General features: G+C 47.5%; 1 protein-coding gene across 2 annotated transcripts in view; it reads left to right on the plus strand.

Annotated features, from left to right (window-relative positions):
- The window catches only part of LOC135897149 (uncharacterized), a 193136-nt gene that overhangs the window by 90967 nt on the left and 80487 nt on the right, over positions 1 to 21682 (plus strand). For both annotated transcript variants that reach the window (XM_065425711.2, XM_065425712.2), the window contains exon 2: positions 11951 to 11985. In XM_065425711.2, the coding sequence (XP_065281783.2) occupies positions 11951 to 11985 (35 nt within the window). The remainder of the gene's footprint in view (positions 1 to 11950; positions 11986 to 21682) is intronic.

Below are 21682 nucleotides of genomic sequence, written 5' to 3' on the forward strand. Positions count from 1 at the left end.
CTAAATTCAGTTTTCTAGACGTAGTTCGTTGTCGTGGCATTGCGTTACCTTGCGGCGAAACACTTTCGAACGACGTGCGATTCACGTTGTCTGTTACTGTTAGACATAACCCCACCAGCAACCCCGTCCCACAAAAGTAAGAAAAAAGAAAGGGAAAATGGCATCTTTCAGAGAATTTCCTGACTACAGTATCTAAATGGCCTCGCGCGATGACTCGGTGCTCCCAATTATACGTGACAAGCACATACGGTCTTGTCGGTAAGACACACTAAGGATTGTTTGAGCGCATTGACAACGAGGACAGACCACTGGAGACACACAAAAGCTTTTATGGGCAGTCGTTTTTCCTCGATGTCAATACACGACAAGGCAACCCTCAAGTCGCTGTGGGCGAAGCTTGCCAAATTCGTTCATGACCAGACAAGGAGAAATAGGAGAGCCAGTCTCTGCACTGAACTTGACGGCTGTCGGCGTTGGCGTAATCAGCACCCTGCAAGAGCAGCATGACAACGGTACAATGATACATACATCAAAAGTGTGTAGCAAAACGCGCTTTCAAACAAGCCAAACATTTTAAAAAAATCGCCCACATTAGCGCATTGTCGAAGTTCGCGCCTATTTTATTCGGCTAGAGCGTGCGTGTGTGTGTGTGTGTGTGTGTGTGTGTGTGTGTGTGTGTGTGTGTGTGTGTGTGTGTGTGTGTGTGTGTGTGTGTGTGTGTGCGCGTGCGTGCGTGTGTGTGTGTGTGCGTGCGTGCGTGCGTGCGTGCGTGCGTGCGTGCGTGCGTGCGTGCGCGCGCTTTTTCAAACTTTATTACGCTTCACTCGCGGTCTCTACCAGCTTCGTTCCATCACTCGTCGTGTCCAACTTTGCTGCGAAGTTCGACAGAGTGGTCGAACGTCAATCCTATAGGACAACGCGTCGGCCCTAAGACCAGGTTCTGTCACCCTGCGCCGCCTTTGCCGTTGGCGAGTGGTCACGTAGCCACCGTCCCGGACACGCGGACGCGAAAGAAGGGGCCCCGTGCCAGTAAACGCTCAAGTGCGCCGCGTGCCTGCATAGATTTTGAGTGGTTTCTCCGAAGAAGGAGCAGATCGTATGCGGACGTTTTCGTGTTTCGCTAAAAGCGCCTGTCGAGGGCTTCCTGACATGTGTAAACATTATGCGGGGACATGGCTTTTCGTTCTCCGCGGATGAGGCCAGCTAGAATGCCATGCTTGTGTACCGCGACACAGAAAAAGAAAGCAAATACAAAAACACGCCCAACGGCGTACTGCTTGACAGATCGTCGAAGTAACGTTTTCTGAAGATGGAGACACTTCGAAGTTGCGTAGTCGGTATGGTCAATCCAAACGCAACGTAAAAGTTCTTCCCGTTGGCTCTGAACGCGCGAATTGAGGGCAGGTGCGTAGAAGAACCGAAAAAAACAAATTCAGGAATTGCGTGTGCCAAAGTGTGTATCAGCTATCTTTTTGGGCGCGGGTTCTATTGGGAAACGCGAGCTTATTCGGACTGCTCACCGTTCCGCGCGACTGATACTAGCATGAATAATACAGCTGCGAACTGTGGGATTCAGTTTTGCATAATCGTTCCGCGGGTCTACCTGTAGCACTCTAAGAACATAAAGCCCGCGTTTTGGGAGTCCCTTGACCCTTTTCGCTTTAGCGCGGTTCTTTGCCAAGTCGCCTATGCCAGTAGAATCGGAGTCTCGGAAACTTGCTATAGCCTTTTAAACATGATTTATTTATTTATTTATTTATTTATTTATTTATTTATTTATTTATTTATTTTAACAAGAAAAGTGTCCAATTGGCTACCCTGTGCTGCAAGAAGACAAAGGGGTTTTCGATATTAAATGTTTGCGGTAATTGTTTGTATTGAGCCTTACGTTCTTTAGAATGCAATAGAGACCTTAATTAGTGACGAGCAAATAACTAAAATGGAGAACACGATGTCAAAATCCATGACCTCCCGGCGAGCCGGTTCTGTAAGTGATTCCGTCTTTTTTTTCTGTTTTTATTTCTTCTTTTTTGCACCTTTTATGTTTTGTCGAGCGGCCTAGAGCGATAAGCGTGACTGCTTTGCTATTGCAACAGAGTAATTCGGCATTGCGGCTGAACTTACTCTCTGATGGTAAGATGACACGCCCTTTACAGAATAACGTATTCTAGGACCGTCGCCTCGAGCGTCCGCAATGTGCAAAGCCACAAAAGCGGTGCTACGTTTCACAAATTCACAAGCCTGTATGACCGCTTGTGACGAACTGAATGATGAACGCTTCATTGTGTGTGCGTCGGTGGATAGCGTGAAATTACGCCCCCCTTTCCTTTTCTCTTATATTTCGCTCCCCATTTCCTCTTTCCCGAAAGCAGTATAGTCAACAGAGGGAGAATGAGAGAGAAACAAGCGTTAATGATATGATGGAGATATTAGCCCGGCTACTCGCCTAACATGCTACTCCAAGTGCTGGGTGATAATTATGAGATATACAGTGATAAACACTTTGCCGCACACAGTCGCGCACGCACGCACATGCACACACACACAAACACACACACACACACACACACACATACACACACACACAGACACACACACACACAGACACACAGACACACACAGACACACACACACACACACACACACACACACACACACACACACACACACACACACACACACACACACACACACGCACGCACGCACGCACGCACGCCCTATTTAGATATATACAAAGTTTTGTTGAGGCTCGTGGCCTGAAAGAACATCAGGAATAGTCAACAGGGCAACGTGGTTAACCGCTGTTCCTTTCACCTTACCACTTATCTCTCTTTTCCTATCGGTACCCCGACTCCTAGACACGTTCATATACTCCACCAAAACTTATTTTACTAGCTATGTCAAGCACAGCCGGCAACTGAAACCACGCCATGCTGTCGCCGCGCTTTTTCCGCCTAATGAGTCATCTTTTCTCGCCGAACCTGTGCGGTGAGAGAGTTTGATAACATGATCTATACGCTAGCAAATCCTGATTTAACTTCCACGCAAACGTATGCCTGTTTTTCTTCAACCGACTGTCATGTCTTTTGCTCCAATACTTCGGTTTTTTTTTTTCCTTTAGTTAATCGCAATCACCGGTGTGTATATTTTGGCACAATCTCCGTCTGGTTGGATTTATACAAGAGTGGATACACATCGTCTCTCGCCAAAACTTTTCTTTTGTACCCGAAGCTTCGAGACCAATTCGGCCATTTCTTCAGGAGTGACGACAGCCAGCAGCTACTGTCCATCGTCACCCCGAAGAAGGAACCCAGCAGGCTCCGAGACATCAGGAAAACAATAAATAACATTTTATTCGAGACATATATCCTCTCATGATGCATGTACAATTTGTTACGCGCTTTTAAGTTTCAAGATGGAACTTATTTATTTTTTTCTTTCTGTTTTTATGGAATTCAACAAACCGTGGTTACAAGAACCGAATGTGCAGAAGAGGCCCTCAATGTCAATATATCGAGTCGGTACCGTCTACACGTAGGTAACAGAAAGCAAGTAGGAACGGGTGCAAGAAAAATAAAACGAATTTACCGCAATATCTGGAACAGCCGAACTACAACAGCGTAAATATACAAACAAAGTTGCCTCATTGACAAAATCAGAATTCGAGCAAAAAATAGAAGCGCAGTCAAACAGCGGAAAACGAGTTGATGTCCAATCGACAATCGTACACCATTTTTACATTTTCTTTTCTGTCACGTTTTCTTTCTTAACTTTTGCTTAGGGCGCTAAATAAAAGTAAAGCGGGGGCAGGAGCGTCAGCCAGATGCACGTCTGGTTTTCTAGCCTACGCAGGAGAAGGAGGGTTAGGCGATCAAAAGAAAACAAGGAAACCATTAAAAAAAAAAGAACTGATGGCGTCGCTTCGTCCAGAGGTGCACTTCGAAACTGCAGTCACTCACTGAGGTCTGTCGACTTCAGGAACTGCAGTGCTGTACAGCTACCACCTATACATAGACATTATAGTTAATTGAAGCATTTACAAGGAGGCCGAATGTGGCGTTCCCAAACAGCCATTCGTTCCTGGTAGGAACAAGTGACGTATCTTCTTTAGACAGTTGCGTACATCAGGAGTCGATCGAACATCTCCTCCGCATCTGTCACCAACCACGACGACCAGCACCTCGTACTCCGCTACACGTTTCGTCACCTGCACTCGAAATCATTCGCGGTGACAAAAAGTACCCGTATGTATACGGTGGCTGCATGCGTCGCGAGCCCGAGAAAGCGATACGTTTCTTTCGCGTCGCTTTTACAGGGTTACGACCTGGCAAACTCTCCACGTGTACAGAGAGCGAAAGAACAACCCGCCGGTTGCTCTATTTCTCTTCACCGCGGCACTGGCAGTTTCTTTTCTTTCTCTCCGCGCGTGTGTGTGTGTTCTCGACGTCTTTTCAGCGTGATCTGATCGGCGCGCCGTGAGTCGGCCCCTTAAAAACTCCGGCGGCAGCCGGCCTCTGCCTCAAAAATGTAGGCTGCGTTCTGACGCGTACAACCACCACAGCGCCGGCTGGGCCACGCAGGCAGCGCGTGCTAGGCTTGCGCCGGGGCCATGTCGTGAGCGCCCGCGGCGGCGGCGGCGACGTGAAAAAGAAGCAAAACCGAGCAAACTGTGCAGAAAACGAGCTGCCCGTCGTCGTCGTCATCGTCGTCGTCGTCGTGAGAGGACGTAAGAAAAGAACAAGTACACTTTACGAGAGAGGGGTGGATTTGGGAAAGAGGGCTGGGCAGGGCGCTATAGGTACGCGTCGAGAAAAAAAAAAAAAGAACTGGACGAGTATTGAAAGTGATTAAAGAGCGCGTCCGTCAAAGACACTGAGCCGCGTGTGTGCCCTATACCTCCCGCGTCGCCCCGTGGCAGGCGTAATTCGATCATGAAGTGTCTACATGTCTCTTTCTTGCTTCTTTCTTCCTTTTTCTTCGTATTTTGTTTACCCATCAGTCGCTTCTCTCCGAACCGCATGCGTTACTGCGGAAGGAAGGAGGGTTGGGTGCGATTAATTAATAATTCATCGCGCTGCCACTGTGCTCTTGAGTTCCCGGAGAAACAGACAGAAGCGGGTGCTATGCCTTCGCCCGCGATCGTATTATGACGCCAGGTTATGATTTTCTTTAGGGGTGATGATATACGCGTTCGTGCCCCTGTCGTAGAGTTGCCTCACTGTGTTTTCCTCTCTCTGTCTTTTCTTTTTCTGAAATCTCAGGAAAGAGGCAAGGAGCTGCTTTCGAAAGAAATTATAATTATACGTTTCAAACTTTTTTTGTACTCACAATTGTGCCTCGCAGTGTATAAAGTTGCCGCTCATGTCATTATCTATTGATCCGTATATAAAGCGTGCAGTGACCTTCTTTATTGACCGCGTAAACGTGATCTATGAGTATGATCGATAGAGACCTCTACTAACTATGCAGTAAGGCTGTCTTCGAATCGCAGCAGTTGTCTTCATTCTTTACCACGAAAATAATGAGGCAACGTGAGTCAGATAAGCAATGCGCAGAACTCATGGCCACGGGTCTTTTTTACTTATTCAATATCTTTAAACTGCAGAAATGCTCGTAACGCATTATTTCTTGACTGTGCGTCATTTGTGGATTATTGAAAATATGATTCAATGCTGGACAAAACAGTAGTTTAAAAGAAAAAAAGAAGACGTTTTCTTAGGCATGTGTGTCTCCATGATTACGCGTATATATATAATATATATATATATATATATATATATATATATATATATATATATATATATATATATATATATATATATGCACCTGTAAACTCACGTGCCTCCTTCTGCATAGTCGAACTGTTAGCCTTGAGCGGGGCTTTTACAGTACCGCCGTTTACAGTAATTCGAGGATGACTTTTTTTTTTCTTTTACAGTAACCGCTGCTAGCGACGAACTGCCTGCCTTCGCGCTTACACGAATGAGATTGGTAGAAATCTGACGCTTATTGTTGCATAGTGTTGTCGGCAGCAAGACAATGGCGCGGCTTATTGTGACGGGCCGAACAATCATTCGGTTTTTAGCCAGACTCGTGTGGCCACATCAGTATGCACGTTGTGGGGCCGCTCGAAACTTTGCGATCGCTCTGGAATCGCTACTGTGACTCTTATTCACCGCCATCTTCGCACATACTGTTCACAACTCGATCTGTTCGCGTTTCTTATGCAGATAACAAGCGCGAAAATCTTCCAATCGAACTCGAGTCAACGTGATGAATTCATCGTGATTACCGGCCCTAGTGGAGGCGACATTGTTTGGCTACAAGAAATGCCTGCTTCGATATTTCGCGGAGGCCGGGAAAGGAAGACCGTCTTTCGCAACTCGTTGTCGTCGCGCGATTCGCCGGCGCTTCGTGAATTCCGCCATCGCCAGTTGCTCCCGGCGTGCCACGAATGCGCAAACCGCACCGTCGAGCTCCACCCTAGTGCTCTCGCTACTTCCGAAACGAGGGACCGCAAAGGTAGCGGTGTCGGAATCCAATCCAAATCAGTAATCCGATAAGCCACTTCGCTCTTGCGGGGCTCGTTGGTCGGAAGAGTAATTGGCTACGAAACATCTGTCGCTGGCAGGCTCGATATGGCTGGCCGCGAACGTGAACGGGGACGTTCTGCGCAAGAGCGCGCGGGCGACGAATTGTATGCTACCGGCCGCTACGTTGAAACGGATAAGGATCGCTCAGTGGCAGCTAGCTGCGGTGCGGCTCGACTTGGCTCGGCTGGGCTTCTCGTCACCGCTTAAGCCGAGACGACGACGATGAGACAGCAGCGTGGGGTGTTTTGCGGTACGCGCTGGAACGGCCGCTAGTGCGACACGACTTGACCGATCGAAAGGGATCGGGGATGGACGAAGCCAATTAGGCATCGATCACGCGACACCGCCCTGGATTGCGACGCGCACCGTCGGTGTGCTCGACTCGGGGGCCTGCCGCCGGCGGCGAAGCGTGAAGATCGTTGACTTCGATTAGAGGGCCCGGCGCAGACGTGTGGTAAAGCGGATCGTGTACGGAAGGACAATGACGTGGTCGGCCGTTGCGGACGGGTACGGCCCTCATTATTATTGCATGTTCGACGCGGCCGGGAATTCGGCTTATCTTTCGAAAACGAAGATAATGACAATAATAAAACGATGCCTTCCGTAGTTACGCGAAGCGCTTATTGGAAAAACAGGAGAAATTAGCAGAAGTGAATGCTTGAGAGATCACGAGGGCAGATAAACCGCGAGTGGCGTTCTTTCAACGCGTATGTACGAGTATTACATTCTAATGAGCCTCCGGTATTTTCAGCACATGCCGGAGATCTCGAAAGACAGGGTTATGCGTTTTGGTAGTCAATAAAAAAAAAAGGCATTGGCTGAACATCGAGCGCGGCTTCGTTCGGCACTTGCGAAAGCATGATTCCCTCATTTCGAGAGTGAACGCCACTCGTTGGATGCTATATACCGTCAACGGAATCGGCTGCTTGCTATACAGTTCTGGCTTGCCTTGGGGAGAATGGCCTCATGGGCTAACACTTAACGTTTCAGGACCACTATTTCCTTCGTCGATCCTTGATGACAAAATAGAGCAAACGAAGTGTGAGAATAAATCCGTTCGAACAACAGCGACCCATAGTAACGAATTCTGAAGTGACGGCTGTATTTATGCAGCTCTTCGGTTTGCTAGGTCGTGCTTAGGTTGCGCATAGCTAATGGACTGGACCACTTAGTACGTCAGTCATTCCGTGTCCCTGTGCATCCTCCCGCACGCACTCAGTGCACACTCTCTCCCTCATTTCCTCTTTCTATTCCCTTTCCCCCACCCCAGTGTAGGGTAGCAAACCGGGTGCTCGTCTGGTTGGCCTTCCTGCCTTTCCTGTCCTCTCTATCTATCTATCTATCTATCTATCTATCTATCTATCTATCTATCTATCTATCTATCTATCTATCTATCTATCTATCTATCTATCTATCTATCTATCTATCTATCTATCTATCTATCTATCTATCTATCTATCTATCTATCTATCTATCTATCTATCTCACCGTGCTTCCCATTATGACAGTTAAGGGTGGTTGCCGCGGCCGCTCAATGCGCCAGGCAACGAACGCCGGCGTAACGCGGGATCTCGATCGAGCACGACACGGTGGGCGTGTGTACTCACGCCGTGCATTCTCGGAGCGACCAGCCAAACACCGGCGAAATCTATATGGCGGATCAAATTCACCCACTACGCGACTTCGTCTCGCTTCGTTTCACAATCTCCCAGAAACCGTGCGGCGCACCCCTTCCCGGCGTTGTTTCCTTTCTTTACTCTATTTTTATTATTTATTTTCTGTACATTGTGTTGTGTACATTGTGTACACGACGTTTGGCGTCAAAATGTAGCAGCAGGCGTAGCACGCGCGCAGCCCTATACAGGCAGGTTTCTTTATAGCTTCTTGTCTCGTTCTTTTGCTCCTTGGCGATGTTTTATGTATTCTAGCCGAATTAAACCGTCACTGCGGAAAGAAGAAGAAAGAAAGAAGGAAAGAAAGAAAGAAAGAAGTCTGGAATAAAGTGTGTGTGGTTTTTGGCGGAGAGATCTGGGAGAGATGTGAGGTATTGTGCATGCATGTAAGGTGGCTCGGTAAACAAAGCAGGAAAGCCCCAGAACAAACGGAAAGGCAGACACCGATCGCTCCTCACACTCCGCAATGGAAAGCCAAACCAGTCACGACTCCTCCAGACAGACGCGGCAAACGTCAGAGCAGTCAGCCCCTGCCTCAGGTCGAGGAAGGAGGGAGCGCAAGAGACGGCTCCGACGTTGACCACCTCCAATGCGAGATCCGTTCATCCTGACAGGAATCGTGCTCGAGCGCGCGCTCTCCGCGTTCCGCCACAGTGTTCTTTATACCGCCAGTTCGCGTGGGTATACGCGCGTGCCTTGCTTGACTGCGGCAGCGCGGCTCGCTTATAAGAGACGGTTTGGCGAAGAGAAGGCGAGAGTTTAAACGCTTCCCTTTTGCAACCGCCGCGCGCGCGCGCGCGCTGCCGATCAAGTTGAGCAGCGTAGGATTGCGAAATTATTTTCTCTCCGGCGTGTCGGTCGGGCCGGACCGATCGGCGCCGCATATGCCTGCCGGTCCGCGGCTCGTTTCCCACACAGTGGCCGGCGGGCCTTTTTTACTCGTTAACCCATTTGCGCCATATCCGAGCAGACAAGCCGCGTATATACACGCTCGCCGAATGGGACTGTATACCCCGCGAAGCTCGGCAGTTTGCCGGAGCAGGCTGGTATATGCCGTAGTGCTGCTATGCACCTCGATTATAGGCCGAACGAAACCGTGCACTTGCTGAGGAAACTTGATTTTTGTCTATCCGTCTATATCCTAACAAATTGACTTTTCTTTTTGTCTAACCAGCAAAGTGTGTGGCAAGTCGCTCCTCACCTCTCGAGGAATGTGCTTTTGTATCTTTCTACGCAGCGTCTCCGCACGCGAACGAAATATCAGCATAAAGCATGCGTGCAGCGTTAATGGCGAGTTTTGGAAACAGAGGACAGAGAGAAAGGAGAGAGAGATGGAGAGAGGGGGATATAAGGAAGGCGGGGATGTTAACCAGTCAAGGGTCTGGTTGGCTACCCTACGCTGGGGGAAGGGAGAAGGGGAAGAGAGAGAATGGAGCGAGAGAGAGGGAGTGGGGGTTATAGACGGACAGTCTAGTCAAAGCCACTGGTACAAACCAGACGTTATCAGAAACCACAAAAGTGCCTTGACTGCCTTCTGGGCAGATGATCGGTGGGGACGGTGTTCTAGTACGGTCTATTCACTCAGAGGACGATCACCTAGTTTCCTGAATATGTTGGACTAGGACGTATAAAGTTAGAGAACGCTATCGGCCAGGTGTACGAAAGAACGCAAAGAGATAACAAAAGCACGCGAAATGCGTATGCAAAGAAGATTGGCCTTTAAGACCCGCTGTGGTAGCTAGCCTTGTGCCTATTGCCTTGCGCTAGTGAGGTCGAGGTCCCGGCGGGGTTCGACCACGGCGGCGGCGGTGGCCACATTTTGATGGGAGCGCAATACCAAAATACTCGTGTACCTAAACTTAAATGCACGCACGCTAAAGGTGGTCAAAATTAATTCGCAGTCTGCCCCACTATACGGTGTGCCTCGTGATCAGATCGTGGTTTGCCATTGAAAGCCCAATGATTGCACTGTTCTTTTTTTTTAATATTCGGGTGCACAATGCCGCGCTTAGGGACGCTATAATTATATATATCCCTATCATTTGTAGCTTTGCGCAAACGGCGCCTTTGTTGCAGACATAATTCCACGGTAAAACGTGTTTTTTATAGCGTTACTGTAAAGAAAATGTTCTTTTGTTCCGTGCGAATGAAGCGTGAGCAGCAGCTTGCATTCAGGCAGGCGTTATAAGTGCGGTTCTCGGCGCGATAGCTTTCGCAGAAAGCGCATCGTTGCGCCGCTTGCTCGTTGCGCAACTTGACTCGAGCCGTCAACCTTTCCTGCCGATGCACATCTCCGGCCGGAGCGTCCGTCAGTTGCGAGTACAAAGGCGTCACCGGCGTGGCTAATCAACGTCATCGAAGGGTCATCAGTGTCGCTGGATGGCGATGTGCGAGGCAGCTATGAGGCGAGCCACTGTACGCCTTCGTCATCGTGTTTACGCTCTTAGTCACCGACCACTCACAGCTTTGCGTCCCGCCGCACCCTGGAAAGAGGTCACCCTGTTAGGACACGCGATTTAGCGAACTGACCGGTAGTCGTCTAGAGCGACGAGGTCACAGGGTGATGTGCCGGAGATCGAAGTCTGCGCGTCATATGGCTCAAATGAAGAAATAAAAAAGAGCTCGCAATTCTTTGCTATAGAATAATTTTGTGTCAGTTTATCCTGCAGCATGATTGCCTAGGTTTGCGGTGTTTTTTTTTTTTTTCGTATGCGTATTTTTCACCCGAGAGGTTGCAATATTTGAACTGGGAGTGTCCATGAATATTGCTAAACCTTGCGCAAGAAAGAACGGCTTTGAAGCAGGTACCGCATAAAGTGGGCATTACAAGTAGCGATAGCTATGCGCGCAGTATGAGGTAATGTGTTCCTTCATTTCAATCAGCGTGGCTGCAAAGCATACACATAATCGCAGCACCAGACCCATGGTTTTCCATAAACAGTCTCAAGTTCTAGCGAAAGAATTATGAGTGTCCGCTATAAACAACTGTGACTGTAACTTTCGACTATTTGACTGTGGCTTCGAAAATGTGTTTTGCGTATTTTATGTACTTCACCTTAATTCGCAACTTCGACGCTTTAATGTTGCGGATGACGACGCACAAGAATCATGAGTGTGTAGGCGTTCTTTAGCCAAACCGTGCTTCAGAAATTTCATAAAATAAGCGTACTTAACATTACACGAACGAACAAGTGATATGAGTGGGTATCTGAGACAACTACGTCATCAGCTATACATCCGACTTCCAACAACAAACCAAAGGACCAGCAACAGACTTCATGTCCGCTATGCGGGTCTGTATATTTTGGAGAAATGGAAAGCAACCGTTGTTCTTTGCCGCGCCCACTAAGTTTTGCGTTCTCCCTCCTTCTATGTGTTTATATACAAGTTGCTCGGATTAGTCAAAAGTGCTGGCCGCTCCTTCAGATGTATCTTATGAAAGACAACGAAGGTGCAACGAAGGTGCAGCGTGCAACACCTAACAGAGAATCTTTGAAGTTGCGTGGTTAGTGTAATCTACAGAGCAGGGATTAATATATATATATATATATATATATATATATATATATATATATATATATATATATATGTAAATTCAAGTGCAGTTAGAACACAGTGTCGAACTTTATATCGACATCTTCGCACGCAAATATCCTAACACGCTGTTTTCTTTTGCCTTCGCAGATTCCGAAGCTGGTCGGCACCGTATTCCCGTAGAGGTAAGCCACTGCTTCATCGTACCTTGTTGTTTGACCACTCATTACCGCAACGTATTTTTATTTTCGCATGAATCAAATTGCTTGTATATCAGATACATGTGCTTGTTTGTGTGACTGAAATGTTTGTACAAGCTTTCAGGTCATTTGATACCTTAGTGCAAAATTTAAACCATCATACTAAAAAAAAGAAAAAGAAAGACAACATGCTTCAACTGAAGAACAAGGTGATTGTCTCGTCACCTTATCTCATTGCATATCGCTAGACTTGTAAAGGGCAACGCCTCACATCGTATGAAAACTTCTGGAGCAGATAGTATCCGACAGATGAGCCTTATAATTTGTGCACTTGAATGATGGACGCAGCGATATCGTTTTCATGGAGTGTCCGCCCTCATCGGACACTACTTCCGTATAGAGAAGGAGTTGCTATACAGAACTGCGTTTTGATGCAATCTTGTCATTAGACTGCACGTGGTATATGATAATCCAGCTTTGGTCCTCGAAACACCCGGTTGGAGTAGGTCGATCGTTTCCGTTCAGTGCTCTTTGCCTATTAGCCTTGCCACCATGTCAACTATACGTTTTATAATGTTACCTCCGAATAACGCACCAAAGTGACTTAATAGATACCTGGTGTTCTACCGGTGAGCCCGAAGTCGCGGCTGCAATCGCCGGTTGCAGCAACCGCATTTCGATGGAGGCGAAAGGCAAGAGTGCGCCCTCACGTGCCGTGTATCGGGAGCACGTTAAACAGCTACAGATGGGGCAAATCAATCGTGCAGAACTCTCCGTTACAGCGTGGATCATATCGTCTACCTTGTTTCGAGATGTCGAACGCCACCAATCGATGCTAAAACCTTTTGTCATTCCTTCATCAGTACAATCTAAAAACAGTTACACCCTTTCGGGTGTACATCTGCCACAGAACAATAATCGTCATCTGTCTTGCTTGCGTTTCCTTTCTTGAAAACACTGCGCTCGATTATTTGCTGTCGAGAATGCTCCGTCATGCTGATAACGCACATGCCGTTCGTGACATGGAAGTATCGGACTCGCAGCGTTAAAGCGAAGAAATGTGGGCAAGACAGATGACGATGTCGTTGTGTGGAAAATATACGCACCACACTCTTAAAACGGTTGCACCCTTTGGGGTGTATATTTGTCCCACAACAATAATCGTCATCTGCTTTGCTTGCGTTTCCTTTCTTGAAAACTCTGCGCTCGCTACTCTCCTGCCGAGAATACTGCGTCACACTGATAACGCGCATGCCGTTCGTGACTGGGAAGTACCGGGCTCGCAGCGTTAAAGAAAGGAAACGCGGGCAAGACAGAAGACGATTATTGTTGGGGGACAAGACAAGCCCCAAAGGGTGTAAATTTTTCTAAGAGTGTATATTGCGAGCACACTCTAAAAAGTTTGCACCCTTTGGGGTGTATATCTGCCACACAACGATAATGGTCATCTGCCTTGATGCGTTTTCTTTCTTCAAGGCTGTGATCCTGGTACTTTCCAGTAACGAACGGCATGCGCGTTATCAGCATGACATAGCATTCCCGACAGGAAAGTGGCGGGCGCGGAGTTTTCAAGAAAGGAAACGCATCAAGGCAGATGACGATCATCGTTGTGTGGCAGATATACACCCCATAGAGTGCAAACTTTCTTCAGAGCGCATGGCTTCTTCACTCAATTACCACTTCGCGATACCTTAGTGGCTATGTCACGGCGCTGCTGAGGAGGCGGGTTCGATCCCGATCGCGGTGGCCGCATTTCAGTAGGGAGCGAAATGTAAGAACGCTGGTCTATAACATTTTAGCGTTGGCGAACAAGGAGAGAGGGGAGACGTATAGACAGGACGATGCGCACTACATCTGCCCTTGTTTTAGCCTGCGCTAATATGTTATCCAAGATCAAATAACCAACACACCCAATATACAACAAAGCTATAGTTTACTTAGACTTAGGTGCGTGTTAAACAAACTCAAGATGATCAAAATTAGTCCGGAGTGCCCCGCTACGGCTTGCCTCATAATCAAGCCGATATTTCGTCACGTGAAGCCCCAGTATTTCTTTTTGTTTTGTCCGTTCATTTGAACTTCCTTGCGCGTTGTACGTCGTAACAGCATTAACAACAACGTCGTAACAACAAGCTGACAAGTTGACGCGTTGTAATAATTTGTTGTATAGTAGCAGTGTAATAATTGTTTGTAGTATGCGTTGTAGTAATTTGTTTAATAATGTGAATATAAATACAGAAATATTTTCCATTTCTGGAGTCAACGACGGACTTTTCTTTTCCACCATTTCATTAGAACCTAAAGATACTTATTTTTTCTAAAACAAGTAGCGTAAAGAAATAAAGAGTGAGAAAGAGAGAAACAAACGAAAGAAAGAAAGAAAGAAAGAAAGAAAAAAAGAAAGAAAGAAAGAAAGAAAGAAAGAAAGAAAGAAAGAAAGAAAGAAAGAAAGAAAGAAAGAAAGAAAGAAAGAAAGAAAGAAAGAAAGAAAGAAAGAAAGAAAGAAAGAAAGAAAGAAAGAAAGAAAAATAATGCTGCTACTTATTTTCACGGTTCTCGGTCTCGCCGCTTTCATTTCCGCACCGCAATCAGTCCACCGCCAGTCCCCCGGCAATGCTTTGCACGCCAGAACGCTGCGGCTACCGCGCGCAGCGTTCTGGCGTGCAAAGCATTGCCGCTATTTCAATCTCCGTGGAGGCTTTCCCGCTTCTGTTTAGTGAACGTCCGCCGCAACCTACGATTACTTTCCGGCATCGTGACAGTTACAAGCAACTCGAGAGAGCTGGTTGTCAGCTGGTCCCGCCATCAATGAACAACCTCATGGGCTCCTTCGTGTCACGATGCTCAACGGCGCTTCACCTCGGTTGCAGCTTGACGGAGATTCACCCCCGTATGGCCTATCATCATGAGCGAGGTCACGCACCTCACATCAAAAAACGTGAATTGACAGGCTACACTTCTACTGACGACGGCCAACTATAACCTACATCGACAGGTCAGGTCTTTCTTTTTTTTCTTTCCGCGCTATCTTCACCAGGACCAGTTCGACAGATTTAGCTGGGGGAAAGGGGGAAGGTTGGATGGGGGCATGTGCTTTTCGTTACTTGCACTTCGGTTCTCTTTTTATCCCTCTTCACCCTTCCCCCCGTGTAGGGTAGCCAACCGGAACTGCCTGTGGTTAACCTCCCTGTCTTTCTATGCATCCTTCTTTCTCGCTCTCTCTCACTTGTGAGCCGAGCGCTATGAGTGATGAGAATTACTCAAAAAAGAAAAAAATACTGATGTACACGAAAAAGAACGAAATAAACCGTGAATGACGTAATGTCACGCTTGAGCGTGATGCTGAACAGCTACCATAAAGTGCAAACCCGTACTCTCTCAGTACTTTGAGGCTAAGTACACTGGACAACGACGAATAAAAAAAAGAACAAGAAGGAAGAAAAATGAACCGTGTAGTTTAAAAAAAGATAAAAAAATAAAACCGCATAGCTCATTATACACTCCTTGCAATATCAGGAAACGGTCATGGTCCAAGAATTGATCACTGAGGAGAGTGCATGATTTCCATTGTTTTCTTCTTTTCTTTTTTATCGTTTTAGAAGCAGAAAATGTTTATCCCTTCCCTCATTCAGACGTACAAAAGAATTTTACAGGGTGGTTGGTGGCAAATAGGTAACTAAATGCCTGGCAATGTGCCAAAACCCGCCCTAACCACGAAACTGCACAACGCTCAGCTCAATGGGCCTGCTACGTTTTTTTTAACAACGTGGTAATAAAAGAAGCTCACATGATCTTGCACCTATAAAGAAAGTTATGCAATAATGAAAAATGGTGCACCATTGCACAGCATTACACAAACAGCTCGTACAAATAAAATTACAACACCTTCATCGCATCAACAGGGTCATAAACTATAAAGAATAACAAGTCAGAAAACAGACTATATACGATATTAAATGTAACACTGCAACACCTGTGCTTCCTATCGCACATCGCACCTATGTAACTAATACCCCTAGGAAAAAAAATAAAAACAGGTCACGAAATTTTAAACTTGACGCGCAGCTCTCACATGTTAGCAGCTCATATGAGATCGGCGGGCTACAGCGTTAGCAACTGAAACCAACTACCCCCTTTGAAAAAAATCGATCTCCTCATTACACTCGCTAAGACTACCACCGCAACTATGCTGGTTTCAATTTTTATTCGGCGGCTTTTCTTTCCTTGGTGATTCTACGCGTATTAGCTTGTTCTTAGCGTGGCGCAATGCGCAGCCATGTTCATGTCCGTAGATGCAGCTGTAAATATCAAACATTGCTGGTCTCCAATGCCACAGCGGACAGCTCATCGCGTCAAGCCGGAAGGCTGAATTACCGTAGATGTGTTGCAGCTTTGAGGAGTTGGTAGGTTAATCCATGGCCAAGACATCAAACAGCGCGCGCAAGTCAACGAGAACGGAAAAGCGCGAGCACAGTGCTGATTTCAAACTTGCGACTGGCTGATTTCCAACAACTTCCAAGTTTGAAGCCAGCGCTGACGTTTCACTTCTCTCTCTCTGGTGTTCTTCTTGTGAGCTGTTTACTCGGGTGCTCCAATTATCACATTACTTAATGGTAATCATTTCACTTTTCTTCAGCTTAATTCTTATTTTAACTTCACTTCTGCCAATTGCTATGGCGGTGTTGCACTGGGATCGTATTGTAGCTCTACACTGTCACTTCTGGGAATTATTCGATGTACTAACGCAGCCCAACGCATTCAGGGACCAAAAAAAGAAGAATTCACAGGCGCTAAAAAAAAAGCTACTGTTCTTCACTGAATAAATACCAACTGTCTATTTTATCAGTTATTTCGTCTAACTTTCGGAAATGCCAATTTATTTGCACACCGTTATAGGTTACACCAGAGGAAACGGATGTGACTAAATAGCCTTGCAATGGGATGGAAAGGTTGGTTAGCTAGTATTTAACTCTCTTGAGAAACAGGGTGCAGTAAAGACGAGGGACGAATAAAATGACAAAATGAGCGCTTGTGTTGTGTGCCACTTTCTTGGTCCCACATCTTTACAGCGTTCTAAGTTTCTTATGGGACTAAGTAGCCTTGTAATCAGTCACCCGTCTGCTCAGCGCAAGCGTGAAGTCGTGTTTAAATGAGACACTAATGACGTCATTGTGTGCTCACAAATTTCAGTTCACTTGCGCCTGTCTGGACCCTCGTTGTACAGAAAATGACGATAAAACACCAGGCAGTATTTTTTTTAATGCACCGTGTTCTGTTCAAACTAATAGACAGTTAACTAGCTCCAGCCGCATGATGTCACTATTTATGATGCCGTGGTAAGTAGGTGGTAGAATGTGAATATTGAATGGCCGCAAGCTTTCCGGTTTGACGGCTTTATTTTCTTCGTTTTTTTTTCTGCACCGTACCACGGATTACTTGTTCTCTGCTCCGAAAGCTTGCCGTATACCTATAGATCTTTTGTCAATATTTATTTAGATATCTGTTTAATTTCGAGTTGAAAGCTTCTGTTTTCATTCGTAAGCGTCGCTCACGAAGTTTAAGAGTTTCAGGAGAGATAGACGGATCGACTTTAAATAAAAAAAAAAAAGCTGGATATGTCAGCCTGGCTGATCACCCGAAATAACTATGGTATGCACAGCAATCACATAAACACACAAGTGGCACATACGCAATAAATCTATTCACAAAGTTCCGTTAAGGCCTGCATACCTCAGGAACACAAGCAACGTTTTCGAATCATACAGCGCGCCGGTGGCTCTTCTCCGAGGACCGGGAATGTTCCGAAGCTCTTAAGCTCGAGTCACGTCGCAAGCGTAGGGCGACTATCAGATATTTTTGTCTCTGACTAGTGAGGGCAGCAGCCGCATGGTCCGTGATGCAAATGCTCAGTAACGTTGTACACAGAGTACACTGGCTTGTCTGTCCACAATATTTCGCACTAAACGTAGTTCGTTTAGGCTGCGTTAAGTATGACGCGGTAATGACATGCCCGATTTTTGTCTACTGAGGCCTGTTGGAATGTCTGTACGCGTACAGCGCGACGAAGGCGGAAAGGAGGGGAAACACACCACGCTTTAGGATCCTGCCGACTTAGCGCGAATCTTTCTATAGCACGTGGCGTGACTGCACGCTCAAGACGCCATCATCGTTTTGAGAAGACGGCAAGACGTCGCTGACTCAGCAACGAGAACGATAACCCTTGCGTTTGAATTAAGCACGTTGCGTCTACGTGCACTTTCTTCCCGCTGACGTCACCAAATGAATTTTACAAGGTCCCGGCTGAGGCGCATTGTACAGCTTTGCTACTGGCAACGACACAGCGCGGCACAGGGGCATCTGAAAAGTCTGGCGCAAGCGGAGCGCGCGCTTGATTTGCAATTCGTGGAGTGCTTGCTTTTGCGAAGCAAGCGTCGTTATGTAACCAGCGGAATGTCCGCTGCTTGACCTCTGCTGACGCTCGACAACGATTAAAACATAAGTACGGCCAAGGACAGAAGTTAGCAGTGCACGATACCACAAAAAAAAGGAGGAAAGGATGAGGCTCACGTGCGCAGCATCTTGAGTTTACACATCGAAGCTACAGGTCGTACTTTTTAAATCAATTCCCTGTATTTCTACCAAGAAACAAATCACTTTCTTTCACGGCACTTGTGGCCCACAATATTTTGTGGCCAACCTTGTGCTACCCAAGCTTGGGTTGTATTTCCTGTCCATCGCACAGGACGCTATTTAGCAGCAATGCTAGCTGCCAGTGAATGTGATCCATTAAGTACGCTATAATATTTTTTTTTATTGCAATCAAGACTTTTTGCCTTCCGGCATTATGTATGCTGTGTATTTTATATGTGTGTTGTAAGACCTGTGTTTTGTATGAATTCAAGCAATCTTCTGCTGTGGTTTCTGTTGTTGTGAACTCGGCAATCATGCATAGAGGGCCTTGGCACTGTGTGTACTTAGCGTAAGACCACTTCGATAAACTCCTTAATCTTAGTACATAGCCGCATTGCGATTTCCCCGGGACATATACTCAAGTCCGATCGGGCGCGCAATATTTCAATGACCGGCGCAGCTCGTCACACCGGGGAGCGTGGGACTCGGAGGCAGGAAGGGAGCGAGCGGAACTTGCAGCCGCGCTCGGGCCTGCACAACCGGTCAGCGGTAAACAAGCGAGTCTCTTCCGGGCGGTGATGCGGTGAGCAAGCACTGCACTTCCGTTCGCCGCACGGTACGATGGCCGAAAAGCGTAACGTTTGCGATTCAGCTACGGCCAGCGGCCGTGCGAAGGAGAAGCCCTCGGGTTCGGCGGCGGTTCGTTGCGCTTCTGGCGTTCCTCTCAGCACGACGCCGCCACCTGCGGGGCGTATTCTTAGTGTAAGTCGGGGCTGTTGAAGGGACGATGCGATACGCGTTTGCGTTATACCTCGGCCTTTCTCCACGCTCGACCCCGTTCACACTATCGAGGTCTGTGTTGACGATCGGCCTTGTCTGTGTCGTGCGTGGCCAGAACGACAGCTTATGTGGACAGTCTGGTAGCGCGTTTCCAGCCCTGAGGGCAAAGGGGGACAAGCACCGTATCTGGGTTACCTGCGTATAATTGGAGATCGACGAGTGAAGAGATCGTTTAACGACAATGGCAAGGTAGTTATATAATTAGCTGAGTCCTGATAATTCGCTTAGATGAAAATTGTACAGGAAGCGAGGAGATCCACTGTTGAAAGCAAAATAGATTGTCACCATTATGAAGATGATTAACATTGCGGGCGCATTGATGGGCACGCTAACCAATTAGTTGCGAGGAGAATCCGTCATACTCCTGAATCTCGCACGAAGCTTAAAAGTAAACTCAAATATTTTTGTTGAAAAGAAGGCTTCGCAGGTGAAAAAAAGAAAGGATGTCGTAGTCCGGGAATCTAGGCCAGAATCCCGCAGGCATTTCTATTCGGTGAACTTACCACGAGGCTAGTAGATGGTAAAATGTGTAATTAGTCGACATCTCAAAATGCAGGAACATCAATGAACCGGGTGAGCTCTGCAGGAGCCCACAAGGTGGGATTCATTAGGGACAGAAAGCTGGCATCTAATTAACAAAAATAGCAAGCACGAGCTTTCAGCTAAAACCAATGGAGGTATCTAGGAAACAAAGCTTCGTGGTTGAAGGATACCGATCGTGCTACAATCCTATTAGATCCAACCTAAGAGGATGGGGACATCCTGCAAATCTCTCTCTCTCTCTCTCTCTCTCTCTCTCCGCTATTACAGCACCGTCGCCGAGTGGACGTCGTCGGCGTTGTGCTATGCGGTCAAGGAGTTAGCGCGTTACGTCGCGGACGCCGTCGCACCCAAGTCTCACCACATTAATTTCGTTTCATTATAAGCCGTATCAATCTCCATCGCGGGTCGTTCGGCGGGGAAAATTGCGGCCCCTCATCTCCGAATTGCCGCTAAACCGATAAGTTCTGGAGATATGGAGAGAATAGAGAGAGAGAGACAGAATGAATGACAGAGGACAGGACACACAGCCGACTCCTATGCGGTTCGCTCCGCGCTACAGAGCGTTGATCGGCAGCGGCGTGTCGTCGCCTATCGGCGGCGGTACACGCATGCAGCTCGGAGCGTCGCCCGCGGAGTCCGTGCGACGTCGTCTCCACCGATCGTCGTCGTCGTCGTGCAGCTGGAAGCGGGTTGTGTGGCTCGTTCGACCTCGTCCGCGTTCCACAAAGGCCTTATGCCGCTTCAGCCTCCCCTTCGCACCCCCGTGTAGCCCCGCTTCGGCGTGCACTGCCAGCTTTCCCGCGGAACAGAAAGGAGCAGCACGCGAACAACTGCATAGAGAGCGTGGAGCGACAAAAAGAAAGAAAGAAAATGAGAAAAAAAAAACCGCGCCGATAAGCACGTAAGCTGGTACCCTCGCCCGGAGGTATATATCCTAGACGCAGTCGAGGCTGTTGCAGCAGCGGCGGCTGCATGCAACCTTCCCGCAGCTATAGCCGTGGAAGCGTTGTCGCGTTTATTGTCTCTGGTGCAGCCGGCACGCAGGCGCTATGGGATCGAGCTGAGTGTGTTTGTGCGTGCGTGCGTGTGCGCGATTGGGACACTTCATTAACAAAACCGAGGCGGACCGCTCTTCGGGCGCCGTGCAGAGCGGTACAGCCGCTCGAGCAGGAAGGTGGGACGCGCAGATCACCGAACCGATCACCCCCGACGTCGACGACGCCCGAGATAGCGACGCACGACGGGGGGCGAGAGGTTATATGCATCGCACGTGCGGCAGTATATGCGTGCATGTGTGTGGACCAGCAAGAAAAGAAATAGTAAGAACAGACGATTACATTGGCAGGCCCCGCTTTCTCGTTTCTTTCGTCTTTCCATTTTCTCATTGGCTGCTTTCCTCGTGTGACCTTCTGTGGCGAGGTTTCTTTTTCCTTTTTCTTTTTCCCCCACCCTTTATTTATGCCCGCGGCGGTAAAGCAGGCGGCGGAAGAAAAGGCTTGATCGTTGCCTTTGTTATTTTCCGAAATATATATTCTATTTGTTATGCTCGAATTGTGAGGATGCGTTTGTCCAGGCAGGAGCTTTGAAGCGGCTTTCTCTCTCTATATTTTTCTTTCGTATGAAGATGCGATATTGTTCCAGCTTGTTTTTATTTCGAGGTTACCATCAG

This window comes from Dermacentor albipictus, chromosome 5, assembly GCF_038994185.2.
Source record: "Dermacentor albipictus isolate Rhodes 1998 colony chromosome 5, USDA_Dalb.pri_finalv2, whole genome shotgun sequence".
Lineage (NCBI taxonomy): Eukaryota > Metazoa > Arthropoda > Arachnida > Ixodida > Ixodidae > Dermacentor > Dermacentor albipictus.